We start from the raw sequence: 13,571 nt of genomic DNA, 5'->3' as shown, positions 1-13,571 counted from the left end.
TAAAATATGTAGTAAGTAGCATTTTGTTATATCCTTCCATCATTGCAAATAAATTTGTTTACAGTGTGGAAGTAAACAGATTGTACTGTACTTCACAAGTAGCTTGCATTATTTCTTTACATTGCAATGTATTTGCAAGCCAAAAAATAGAACACTGCTACAGATGTCAAATATAGCAGTTGAAAACAGAAAACATTCGTCTCTAAATACTGAAGATTCCTCTAAAACTTCATTTAGAGCAACCTGTTTACTGGAAATGTGCACTTGGTTCTTTAGGTTTGTATCTGATAGGAATCCAAAGGAAGATTTTTTTTCCCCCCCAGGAACTGAAAACTGTTGAAGTGAAAATTATTTCTTTTACCACATTTAAGCCATTTATTTTCTCATAAAATGCATACATACCAACTCTTTTGTAACTGGTTCTTACCTCTTATTAAGGCAGCAGTAAATAATGGGGTTGTACATGGTAGAACTCATGGCGAGCCAAAAACTGGCCAAATAGATTTGCTGAATGTATTTCCACCGATTCAATTGTTGATATATCCCAGTAACTATGAAGTAAGTGTGGTAGGGCAGCCAACAGATGGCAAATGTCATCACAACCACAATCATCATTTTTACCACCTGACGGAAAGAAATAAGAATTCTGTTTCATAATATATTTCACTCTATTAAAAAAAAAAAAAAAATCTGACTGGAATTTATCTTCAGTTAACTCTTATATTCTTATATTTCTTATATCTTCCTTTTCTTAGACAAAATAATAGGAAAAGTTTCTCCAGCATTATCTCTATTAATTCTTACAATAAATACATTTGCTCGCTTATATTTGGCTATCTAAAATATTACTTGATTCCTTGTTAAGATTTTGGAAAAGGTCACAGGTTGTTTCATTTAAACAGCATACTCTGGCTTTTATTGACCTTGGTGTCATTTTCTATTGTGGTCCACAAGTATATTCCTTGCTCCCAATTAGTAGATGTGATTTATGTAAACACTTGATTGTAGGAAATGAACAACTGCAGCATCCTCTTTAATTTTGGAGGATAACTTTCCTTGGCTGGTGCTTACTGCTTGTTGCATTGTAACAATCTATCAGCTTCCACAGTTCCTGTTAAATAGGAATGAAGAATGGCTCCATTTTGTGCATGGCACACGTGAGGAAAAGTCATCATTATGAATTTCACTACTCCTTCCTCTTTTCAGCTTTGCCAACTGCTAGCGCAGCTGCTATTTCTGGTGCGATGTGTCACAGTCACACAGCAGATTATCTTTCTATAAATACAATAAAACCAGTCATGAGAGGGTTGTGCTGAGCATCCTCTTGTTCATTTATACTGTGGAATACCAGAGATTGCTCTCAACAGTTGCTATCATTTCTCTGTACAAGGCACTGTTTTCTGCTCTTAACAGGTTTGTCAGAAGAAAACAACCACCCAAATAAATGGAGACCTGAAATTTCCTGTGCCTACATGTCCTCAGCTGATATACTTAGAAAATATCAGCTATCATGGTTAAATCAGTTTACACAATTATCATGATGCATGATAATTGATGATTTCTTATAATCTTGTTGAAAACATAAAGCAGTTTAATGTCTGGCACCAATTTATAAGCTTCTTTGCAGGCTGAGTCTGTATTGTGCAAGATAAGAATGTTATTGAATATTGACAACTTTTGCATTTTTAGGTGATGATTGATACATATTTACCTTTGTGCACACATAAAATGACATTTGTAGTTGTTTTTCCCAAACTACTTTTTATCAGGTAGTTGTAAGTCATTACAGAAGGGAGATGAGTATTTTTATAAAGGAAGGCAATGCAATGTATCACTTTCCTCTTTGAGCATGCATCTGTATGTCTTTATCTAGGCATGTATAGATGTATATGGGACTACCTGTGAGGTAAAGATGCCAGGATTATTATTATTATTATTATTATTATTATTATTATTATTATTATTATTATTATTATTATTATTGTGAGAAGGGAAGAGGATACAACTGTGCATGACTGACATTTCTGGACTAAATTATGCATCTGAAATGGTCATGAAAATATGCTGTCAGGTCCCAGTCGTAATGCATTAAATGGGATGTCTCTTCTGTCCCTTAAATATAATTCCAGTATTCTTGTGGAATTCCTGTGCCTTGTACCTGTTGCACATGTTAGATAGAAGACCTAATTCCATTGTTTCACCACAATCCTTGATCACTGTAAATCAGTGCACTGATTTACAGGTGCACTTCATTTGCTTCTGCAATTTTGTATCTGATGAGAATCATTTGTATTACTTCAATACTGTCCAGGGATTCTTTAATTTCAGAACAGCTGAAAATGTAATTACTTGCCATGACATTTAATCAACAATCTTGCAGTATCTTTTGTGCACGTGAAATTTTTCTAAGAATTATTTAACACAGGAAAACCTTAGGTACAAAAGAAAAGTTATTGAGGCATCATTTTTGCCTCAATTTTTTTCTTAAAAAATAGCAAAAAATAACCACTGCACACCACACTCATCTTTACTAGCAGTAAAATCAGCAAAAATAAAAAAAAAATAAAAATTCTCCTTTCAGATCAGTCTGTATCAATCTGAGCTTCACTGAAGTGAATGATAATACACTGATATATGTTTGTTTAGGAGAAGACATGTATTGGGATTACCTTATTCTGTACAGTTTTCTTTCCTAGAAGAAAGAAATGCCCTTTTTTCAAGCAAGAAAGGGCATTTTACAAAGTTCTTTTTGTTAAAGTCAAAGATAAGTTGCTGTTATTTTGAGTATTTATAGTACGATGCACTTATTGACATACTGCCTAAGGAGAATATAAGTGAGATGTTACAAGTCTGTGTGGCATAAAATTGCTTGAAACACAGGGAAGTGACACTTGAATTTGAAGTAAACCACAAAAGCTATAAGAGAAATCGAAAAGCCCTTCTCTGTCCTCATTCAGGGTCTAAGAATGTGTGTGTGTGTTTACAGAAACGTTGGAAAAGGAGAACAAGAGGAACATGAAAGAGGAAAATGATTCACAGATTCTTCTTTCAGAGACAGGCATGCCCACTGTTCAGGACAGCGCTTCACAGTTGATAGCTGTAGTTCTTGTCCAACCCTTTGGTCTTTCCAAACAGTATTATGTTCCTGATATCAATACTACGAGCAGGAACAGTCTTCCAGGTCTGTAAACTCAGGGCACCCTGATTTCACTTAGTATGTCCTGATGAATGAATGTCAGTAAACAGGCTCAGTTAGGTCAAAGGGAAAAGAAATGAAATGGGTGAGTGTGAATTACCTGCAGCAGTGTGATTGTCTTTGTTCTTTTATATCTCCGAAGCTTTTTTCATATTCTACAGATGAACTTTCAAAGTGAACCTTAACTTTTTGTTTGTGAGGAGTATTTAGACCTGTGCTTCTGACAACATGAAGCAGGAAACATCACTAAAGTAAGCAAACCAGAAAATACCTGAATTCAGTTGTTGTTCTGCTCTCTCTCTCCTGCCAGTGTTGCACAACAGAGCTTTCCAAAACATGTGATGGCAGTGGGTGCCACCAGAGTTCTGGTAGTACTGAGTCCCCCTGGTGCTGTTCAACCACTCCTTGTGTACTGTAGGCAGTATGGCTGGAGGAAAGGAATGTCTTTTCTGTTCCAGGACTTCTATTTTCTGTTAATTTTAGTTGCACTCAGTCTTTCAGCCATTGTGCAACCTCTATGGAAGTGTTGAGTCTAGATTTGGAATGTAACAGAAAATTAAAGTGTTCTCTGTTTTTATTTTCATCAACATGTTCTTCCAATGGTGGCATACTTCTGCCTATGTGTAAGAAAAGCCCTTTCTGTAAAAACAAACAAAAAACCCTGTTTTTTAGTGTTGCCTGTTCCTTTGAATTCTTCCATTCTGTGTAAGAAGCATTCTTTCATTAATAAATGTTATGTAATGAGAACAAACTATATTTAAAAGAGCAGAAAACCCAGAAGTTTATTGGAGTTGGAATTTGTATGTTTGTATTGTGAGACATCTGAAATGGTACAAGTGGGGAAAAATAGAGCTAACTGATCCTATTACACTCAGAAACACCAGCAAAAATGTTCTTTTCTCCTATTTTTACTTTGCATGAAAAGTAGCTAGAAAAAATGAGTCTGAGATGCAGCACTGAAAATAGCTCTTGCAAGATTAAGAAGGTTCAGATGCTGTAGAGGGAGGTGAGCAAGAACAATTCACTTTACAATACATTGATTTGCCAGTAGTACCTAAGACTTAAGGCAGGGAAGCATTTCCCTTTCAATTTCCTTTGCAACTCTTCGTTGCCTAAGTCATCTTTGATACTGCTGCTGCTTCAAGGTCAGTGGCTTGGCTTCTGATTTCTTTTGCAGTTTCAGATTCTATAACGTCATTGATTTCTGAACTTTTACTTATTCCTGGGTTACATAGATGTAAATGAGAAGCACAGCAAATAATTCAACAACCCATACCATGCAAGAATCTTCGTTTATCCACTCACTGATATTATTTATTCACAAATACAGCTTAAACCTTATTCAGAGATAACCTCTGGGAGTCTTAATGTATTGTTTTTTGGTTTTTTTTCCTGCTCTGTGCTCTTTTGAAAGATGTAAAATTCCAAATTGACACTGCACAAATGATTTCCTCAACATATTAGCGTGCAAACAGTAAATCCTCATCCCAGCCTCGGGGGCGTACATGGCATTTGTACATTAAGCATCAAAGAGAAGGGAACACTGTTATGTTTTTTGCTTTTCTGCAACACTTATTTGGAGTATGATACTAACGTTTGGAAAGACAATTAGGATTTAAAGGTAACTACTGGCTTTAGGATGGAGATTGGACTGTTTTCTGAGATATAAGTGCTGTGAATTCTCAGATAAGCTTTACAAGCTTAGGTATTTCCTCTGCTGTTTTAGAAAGGAGAGATTCTTAATATCTGAAGTAGATGCAGATTCAGAAAGAATAACAGAACTTGAAAATGTAGGAAGCCTTTCAATCAGGTAGTAACCATGTCAGTTCCACTGCTCCAACTGCTGCATAAATCACTTAATTCTTCTGGCTTGTACTGTCCATCAATTTTTTTCTCAGTTTCTTGAAATAAAGAAACTACTTTTCATTTCAGTTTGCAGAATCCCTAGCTTCAGAGAGAACTCCGTCACTTGCTGTGTGATTTAAGCTGTAAGGATGAAGAAGTTTGTCCTTGTACAAAGTAGCTCTGACTCCCATTGCAGTCTTACAGATCATGGAATCACAGAATGGCCTGAGTTGAAAAGAACCGCGGTGATCATCTAGTTTCAACCCCCTGCTTTGTGCAGGGTCGCCAACCACCAGACCGGGCTGCCCAGAGCCACATCCAGCCTGGCCTTGAATGCCTGCAGGGATGGGGCATCCACAGCCTCCTTGGGCAACCTGTTCCAGTGCATCACCACCTTCTGTGTGAAAAACTTCCTCCTCATATCTAACCTAAACCTCCCGTCTTAGTTTAAAACCATTTCCCCTTGTCCTATCAACCCATGTAAACAGTCGTTCCCTCTCCTGTTTATATTCCCTTCAAGTAATGGAAGGCCACAATGAGGTCTCCCCGGAGCCTTCTCTTCTCCAAGCAAAACAAGCCCAGTTCCCTCATGGACCACAGCTTTGTTAAGTGACTGAGAAGGCTGCTAAATCTTTTTGGTTTCTGTTCCTTATTTTTTTATTGTTTGTTTTCCCCTTGAGGAAGGATGACATTCAGGCATCCTCGCCAGTGTTACAGAACTCATCTGAATTTTCCGTATTAGTCTTCAAAAAGGTCAGTACGTACAAACTTTCTTTGAAATACGACCTCATATTGAACAGTGCAATAATAATTAAGCTGTGCTGAATAATGCTAATGAATTATGCACGTGTCCCTATACTTTGTCTCCTGTTTGTGGTTTCCTCTCAATAGAAACCGCCCTTTTGAACCTAAAGTGAGATAGGTCTCCCTGGCTATCTTTAAAATAGAAACGTAGGCTATTATTTTCTATGGAAAGCCTTTCGGATTGTTTTATTTTTAGTTTATTTGCTTGTAGATGTTAGCATATAAAAGACCAGAAGCGCTCATTTCATTCATTTAGACTGAGAGAGGGATTTGGCTGGAAACATCTGTTGAGGTGACACCAGTGAGAGGTAATAACCAATTAATTAAGCTAACAAAAAGTGCTGGCATAAACAGAGCTGCCCATAAAGAGATTTAGCCTGGAAACCGGGACACTGGGTGCAGAGAAATTTAGAACACTCTCAAGGAGATGTAGCAGTCCAGAAGGCAAAGTGATTTTAAGACACAGACTGAAGATGATATCAGAATTTTGCTAGGGTCGCCTGTTATGACAGATCTTGGGCCTCGAGGCTTGTTCCCGTTCTACTTTCATTGAACTTTTTGATATTGACAGAGATGAACTGACATCCAGGGAGTAAGTGGAAGGAACCCTGGAAGCTGTTCAGTGTCATCCAGTCTTGCAAAGTAGGAATGAGTTTGCTTTGTAGGAGCCTCAGAAGCTGATGTCTGTTTAGTCCCATTCATTTTCTTTTCATAAAGTAAATAAAAAAGCTGTTCAACCTCAAAAAAGTCTGCCACTATAAATACCTATTCATCTATTTACTTCACACTGTTTACCAGTACTGCAGGAATTGCAAAGGCTGTCTTCTGTTGTCACTGGTGCTACCTCACCTGCTCTATGACTGTTTTATGACAGCTGAAGTACAAATGAAGCTTTGAAAAGACCTTTTGAGAGGAACGGCTTTGTACTTCCAATTTCACATCTCATAAAACAAAGAATAATTTCCATTGAATACAAACCAATCTAGTGTAGTACATCTGTCCTTTTTATCCCATACAGAAAATACAGGCTGTTGAGCCTGAACAGACCTAGGAATTTCGGAGTTATTTTTGATTGTAGCAACATATGCTTGCATGACTTGTCATAAAGGCCTCATGTGTTGAGATATGGTCTGTAATAGCACATCTGAGCAAACAGTCTTGCTTGGGTCATATCACTAGTGAAACTGGCCTACCTCTAATTTCTGATCTTGCTCCAAATGCTTCCTGTTCTTCCCCTCCCTACTCCTCAGCATGCTTTCATATAGTCACTTACAATGGCTTTCCAAAACAGTATTTATTTACAGTGCAACATTTTTGCATCCATTTTTGACTAAGAAGCTGACTATTTTGGAAATACTTCTGTAGGAGATGCTGATCCTCAAAATAACATCACAGTCAGTATGAAGAATAACCAGTAAGTAATGCATGTGGCAGTCACCTGCTTAGAAGAAATTTCAGAAACTCAAGCAATAAGTCATCCATACACTATCAGTAAGACTACATGCTGATAAAATGGAATTTAACTCTTTACCTTCCTCTTCTCTCTTTTTCTGTTCTAACGTATTCTTCTTTGTTTTGCTACATTTTGTTTTCATTGCCAATTTCTGTAAGGTCAAAGAGTAAACCCACTTATAGGAGAGGATTACTGATGGATCAGAAATGTACAGATGCATTTATTTTTGGCATGAGGCACATAGTATAGTATATTGGGTTTCTGCACCTCATTACTTCGTGATAGAATGGGTAGGTTGTTTCACTCACCACTCAGAGAAATGTAAAATCAACCAGAATGAAGTAATCCTTCCCCTTGGAGAATCACTTGTGTCCCTTTTGTGCATGTGCGCTGTTTGCACAGTTCTGGAACTGGCATTTTGTAAGTATATAAGCAACATGCTACTGCATCACCTTCCCAGTCAGTTCTGTCCATGAAGTGCAAGCACAAATTTGTGAGGTGGAAGTATTTATTCCACATGAAGTAATAAGTAGTGGGAAAGGCAAGAAGTCAATGTGTCTTTTGCACAATCTGCTGTTAAACAGCCAGCTTGCATGAGCTGTAACCTAGGTGCTGGTGCCATCCTCCTGTACCTGTGCACTGTAGGACTTGATTCTGTGTGTGGTTAATGTACATGAGTGAATATTTAGACAAGTGTGCAACCTTGGCAGGCTATTATCTCAAAAAATTCTGTTAGTGTTTAACTTTTAAAAAATGTAGGTGATGATTCAGTGCAAATTAAGACATCAGCAGTGAACATGAGGGCTGTCCTTTCAAACAGACAGCAAAAAAGTGTGTAGAGCAGTTGATTGCAGCTACTCTTTCAGATAATCACATTGTAGTGACCTTCTGTTATGTTGAACAATTTAAATGCCTTATGTCATTTTGACAATGGAATATATCATTTATATATATATGAGTTCTTGGAGACTACAGTGCTGATCCTCATGTCTTAGGTCTGAACAAATGTCTAGGAAAAAAATGGGTTTTCAAGGTGGTGTTGGAAATGGGGAGTCATGTGAAAGACAATGCCTTCGACCCACAGTATCAAAACTATATATTTTTTTAAATGTTAGAATCCAAACTTTCATGTGCATTTTTTGTGAATAGGTCAATAACTAACTAGTCTGTCTGTCTAGTCATAGTGACTGCTTGCTAACAATAAGGGTATTTGATTTCAGAATTACTTACCAAGAGGTATGAGTTCATAGTGTGATATTTTCATCACCTGTTTTTAGCTAATAAATTTTAGGCTATGGGTATGGCCTTGTTTTATGCTCTGTATAAACCTTAGCAGGTGCTCATAATTTCTTAGGTACTCTTTCTTCTTACACTCTTTACATGCTTTAAGCTGCTCTCTGACTAGTTTTGTTGAGCACTTCTTAGCTCTTGCATTTCAGGCTATGTTGTTCTTCAACAGTTCTTCAATCATTTTATCCACCACTGTGAATCTGTAAGCCTAAATCATTTCACCCTTTGGTTTCCTTCTCTCTAAACTGAGAAGTCTGAGCCATTTTAGTCTCTTATCAGAACTGCATCAAAGAAAATAATGGATTAGTTTGATTTACAGTATGTGATTATTTCTTCTTGTATAAGAAGAAATTCTTATATTTGTGTATATAATATGTATTAGTTAAATTTGGAAGAGGGATTGGAATGTAAGGTTAGATAGAGAAAACAGACTGGGGAGACAACATCTGAGAGTAAGACTACGTATTATTAACTGGGTAGGTCCCTGACACACATGTTCTGTAAAAGAAAAGGGTAAAGAAAATGAAGAGGAAGAAGAATGCTGGAGCGTGAAGTAGTACAGGAAGTTCGTGAAAGCAGGTTGAGATCTGAAGCCACTGGTCTAATGCTTATATCTGAACTGATAGATGATACGAAAAGCAGATAATCTGTTTCTGTCATGAAATACCTTCTCTCAAAATATTTCCTCACACCAGTATTCTCAGCCACTCCCAAATTTCTAAAAATGTCAAGTCTTTGACCTTTAAGTATACTAAGCATGACTTTATGTTGTCCAACCTATAGTGTGTATAATGAAATTCTTAGAATTCCTTATTCTTGGAGGTTGTTTTCAGCAGAATTCAGGGTTCATCATGTTGTTGGATATACCAACTGATGAGTATATCTACTATCAAATTTCTCAAGCTTCAAATCTTTTCTTGCCAAGTATTGTTTCTTTAAAAGGTCTCACATCAACTGTTCACTAGTTTCTTAACACTAAATAGCATTTCAAAGAGCCCTAATCAAACATGCTTTGCATGACATGAAACATTCTGCCTACGGTTATTGTTCTCCTTCATAGTAAACACAACCAATACAGTCTTCCCTTGTAGTGAGATAGCTGCATACTAAATAGCAGGAAAAACAGATGGTTTCATTGTTTGAATAAAGAGAAAGCAATAGCTTTGTTACCAGAAGCTGGCTGAGGGATAGTTTTATCTGGATTCTAGTCTATTAGTTTATCACTGTGACTGACTGATTATGATTCATTTTTCCAAACATAAATCATTTCATAAATCCTGTTGGAGAGCGCAGCAGTAGAACTGAGGATGTCATGGAGCTCTGTCGGTTAAGGCACTGATGAAGTTACAAATGTGTCTGCACAAAGTGGGTGCCCATTTTTGCATGTGTTGAAGACGTGAAGTGCTCTCACATTTAAAATGCTTTAATCAAGGATTCCTTTTCTTGCATATAACTAGAGTGCTGTTTTTAAACTATTTGAGTGATTTAATTGAACTCTTCCTAGCATACAGTAGAAGCCAGCTTTTGTCTATAGAAACCTTTGGTGTGTATGAAATGAGGTGTTTAATTTACTCAATTATTATAAGATCTCCTGTTTTTCCAAGTTACTGCTTTAAATAATTTTTTCGGTACTTGCTTTTGTAAACCATATCTGCTATACAAGGTCATGTGTCACTTTGTCTTCACCCACATCTGCTTCCCGGAATACTTCTTCCTTTTTTCTAAGGCTGGAAGGCCTTTATTGATAATAACCCAGTTAAGTGACCAGCAAAACCAATTCCTGCTTCCATTCTGCAGGAAAGAACATCTTGTAACTTTGAACATACACCTGTGGGTAAGAAACAACATGCACAGCCAAGACTGTAATAATAAAGTGGGACACTGAATGGATAATGTTAAAGACTGAAATGCTGATGTTTTGAAATGCTTTCAGCATTTCTGGAAACAAATCCAATAATTTAATCTGGAGGCAGACAGTCAAAGCATATTGATTATTTTTCCATTATTTCCTCTCAGTTCACATTCCAGAATATGTTGGAGCTATCACAGTACAATAGCAGTCAAAACATACTCACTTCCTTAAGAGAAGATAACATTTTGCTCTCCTGCAAGAGGTACGTAAAGCCCCCCAAAAGCCCCACCTACCTCTGGTGTCATGGGAAACACTGAATATCATACTGTGAAGATTTCTAGGCTTATCTGCCATTCCTGATCTGAAAATTGCAATAAGATTCACTGATTTTTTCAGTAGAGTGAGAATCTGACCCATGGGAGTTGATGGTTTGCCAGCCCAGTTGTTCAAAACTCAGTATTTTAGGTCTATAAAGGCTAAACAATTGGGTTTAATTTCCTCATATCAGACACACTTACCAGGCACTATATATGGAATAAGAAGTTAACATCCAAATGTTGCCTTTATGTAATGAAGATCAGTGAATTTAGAGAAAAAAAAAAAAAACAAAAAACAACAAACCAACTGGTGAACTTAAAAGAAAACTTGTCTTTTTTAAAAAACTGAAGTCAGTCTCATTACTCTGATTTCAAATGCCTTTGTGTTTGTGAAAGAGAATACCACAATACTTTACAGTACAATTACAGGTGATGTTATTAAGAGTCACTTAGTGAGGTTTAATGGAACAGTACCTTTCTCTTAGCTTTGAGCTGCTCATGATATTTGTCCGATGTGTCACCTGGTATTTCTCCTCCCCAGAGGGTAATTCCCACTACAGAATAAGTGATGCCCATGACAAGCAGTGGAAAACAGTAGACCAGCACAATCACAATGACATGATACCTGCAATGAAAAAGCATTAGGCTGGTAAATGCTTTCAGAGGTGATGGAATGGGCTGCTGGAAGGAGAGTGCTATTGTTATGAGAAGCGTGCTTTATATTGATGAGGCAGCCCTTGGTGCATTCACTGTCTTTTTCAAGTGTCTTGCATATTTATTTCCATTCTAGTGCAAGTGCCTTTAGGATCTTTAGCTGTGATTCTGAACTTGTTCTAGTAAAATCAAGAATGACTCTACAGTAATACTGATTAATGACTTCAGAATGAGGTATCTTTGTCCATAACTAGCTGAATTGATTTATTTATTGCATGGTCAAGTGTCCTAAGAGCAAGCGAAGGTTTTTGAGTAGAAAGTAGAAATGCAGTATTTAAATACTGTCTTTATACAAAGGCATCCTTTGTATTTGTACTTCATATGGCCCCTCTGTTGCCTATGAGAAACATAGTCATCTCTGACAATGTGAGCGCTGGGGAAAAAAAAGATAACTTATTTTGCCTCCTGCTAGATCCTTGTTAAATGTCATTGTCACATAAAATCCCACTGAATGATCAGTAAAGAATTCCCAGCTGTCACTGAGAGTGAACTTGCTGCCCTGAAGATAAAATACCTGTGGGTGGCTCCTACAGTGATCAAAATCATATATGATCAGAGCCGTTTTCACCTGCCTGAAGGAAGGCAAAAGGTCAAATTTGATGCTGTATGACTATGCAGGTTTTCAACCTTGGACAGAGAGTTCATCTTAAATACCAATGAGGATCTGAACAGGGACATAATGTTTATATGGCTAGGTAACCACTTATTCCTAATTCTGCCGGAGGGACAAACAAGATACATCCAGTTTAATTGGCTGTTGCTTCACACTTTCAGAATGTGGAAGGAATTACAGATTTTACAGTTTTCTTATTCCAGCTCAGACCTGAGATACGTACTAGTGACAGCGTAACAGGATGAAGTGCAGAAACCTGATCCTTTTTGAATAGAACCGGAGAAGAACAATCTGATTGTGACAAGGAGAGGCTGGAAATACCATTTTACTCATTAAGATAAACAATAAGCTTAGTTTGAATTGTATATTCTGTTCCCATTTCTGACCAACTTTGTTATATAGAAGTAGCCATCTTAAGTGAAGCAGTGATAGTAAACATTGCAGCATGGAATGAAAAACACTCGAGGAAGAGAATATTTTCTTCCAGTTGTCATTTAAATGAACTATCTTCCAAGCTTAGCAATTCTGCTTTGACTTTCCCAGTGCTGTTATACAAAATAACTACTAGTAGTATCCATTTCAAGTATAGGCATCGCCATGCAGAAGCTTACATAAAATGTAAGAAAATGCAGAAAATGCTTACATAAAATGCTGTTTTGGACCGCCTGGCCATGCTACATAGCACAGAGTTCTCCCAGGCATCACCTTGGTTATAGAGTAGAGGCATTGGGGAAAGGCCAACAGGAAAGCCAAAATCCATATGCTCCCAATGACCACCTTGGTAGCAGTTGCAGAGAGCCTTGGTTTCAAGGGATCAATAATGGCCATGTATCTGTAAAAGAAAGCAAAAACCTGTACATAAGAAATCTTCAGAGATTTGCACACATCTAGAATCATCCACAGGTTGGGTCTGAGAGGATAAAAACAGAAATATTTGTCTTTCTGGAGTTCTGATGGCACAATCTGATTGAAGAGCAACAAGGCATCTGGAACCTTTATTACTCTGCTACATAATACAGGATATATCTCTAATTAACAGTTAAGCTCTAAGGATTATTAGAATTCTGTCCAATAGCTACATGAACCCGATAAATTACCATGCATTTTGTTCAGTAGGCATTAACTGACTTCAGATCATTGGTCAAAGATCCTGCAGCTGCAACCATTTCAGGAAGGAATCGTACAGGCTTTGCCTCAGTTAATGGAGAAATATGTGCATAAAGCATGAAAACATCTCTTTTGCTTTCTCAGTTCCTGTTTCTTGGGAAGGGGTAGCATTCTTCTTATTGCCCTGTAATTGTATTGGCAATCCGTGTATACTGATCATTTTAGAACAATTTGCATAAAATAATTGAAAAGATTACTCTAAGTAATTACAATTTAAAGGCTTAGAAAAGAGAGCAGCAGGAAAGCATCAAGACAAACAGTAAGAGAAAAACACATCTTGTTTTCTGCCTTTTGATATCCGAACACATGCAAGGAACTAG

The 13,571-nt window shown here is 37.2% G+C and overlaps 1 protein-coding gene and 1 long non-coding RNA gene across 4 annotated transcripts in view; one reads left to right on the top strand and one right to left on the bottom strand.

The window, feature by feature from the left end:
• The window catches only part of LOC125692101 (uncharacterized), a 208,112-nt gene that overhangs the window by 46,194 nt on the left and 148,347 nt on the right, over positions 1–13,571 (top strand). The window lies entirely within an intron of this gene.
• The window catches only part of TACR3 (tachykinin receptor 3), a 31,296-nt gene that overhangs the window by 3,120 nt on the left and 14,605 nt on the right, over positions 1–13,571 (bottom strand). The window contains exons 2-4 of the mRNA XM_048942203.1: positions 12,728–12,916; positions 11,232–11,382; positions 428–624 (exon numbers count right to left, since the gene is read on the bottom strand). Of these exons, the coding sequence (XP_048798160.1) occupies positions 428–624; positions 11,232–11,382; positions 12,728–12,916 (537 nt within the window). The remainder of the gene's footprint in view (positions 1–427; positions 625–11,231; positions 11,383–12,727; positions 12,917–13,571) is intronic.

Source organism: Lagopus muta, chromosome 4, assembly GCF_023343835.1.
Source record: "Lagopus muta isolate bLagMut1 chromosome 4, bLagMut1 primary, whole genome shotgun sequence".
Lineage (NCBI taxonomy): Eukaryota > Metazoa > Chordata > Aves > Galliformes > Phasianidae > Lagopus > Lagopus muta.
The sequence above is the reverse complement of the archived record's forward strand: the minus strand, read 5'-3'. Positions and strand labels throughout refer to the sequence as shown.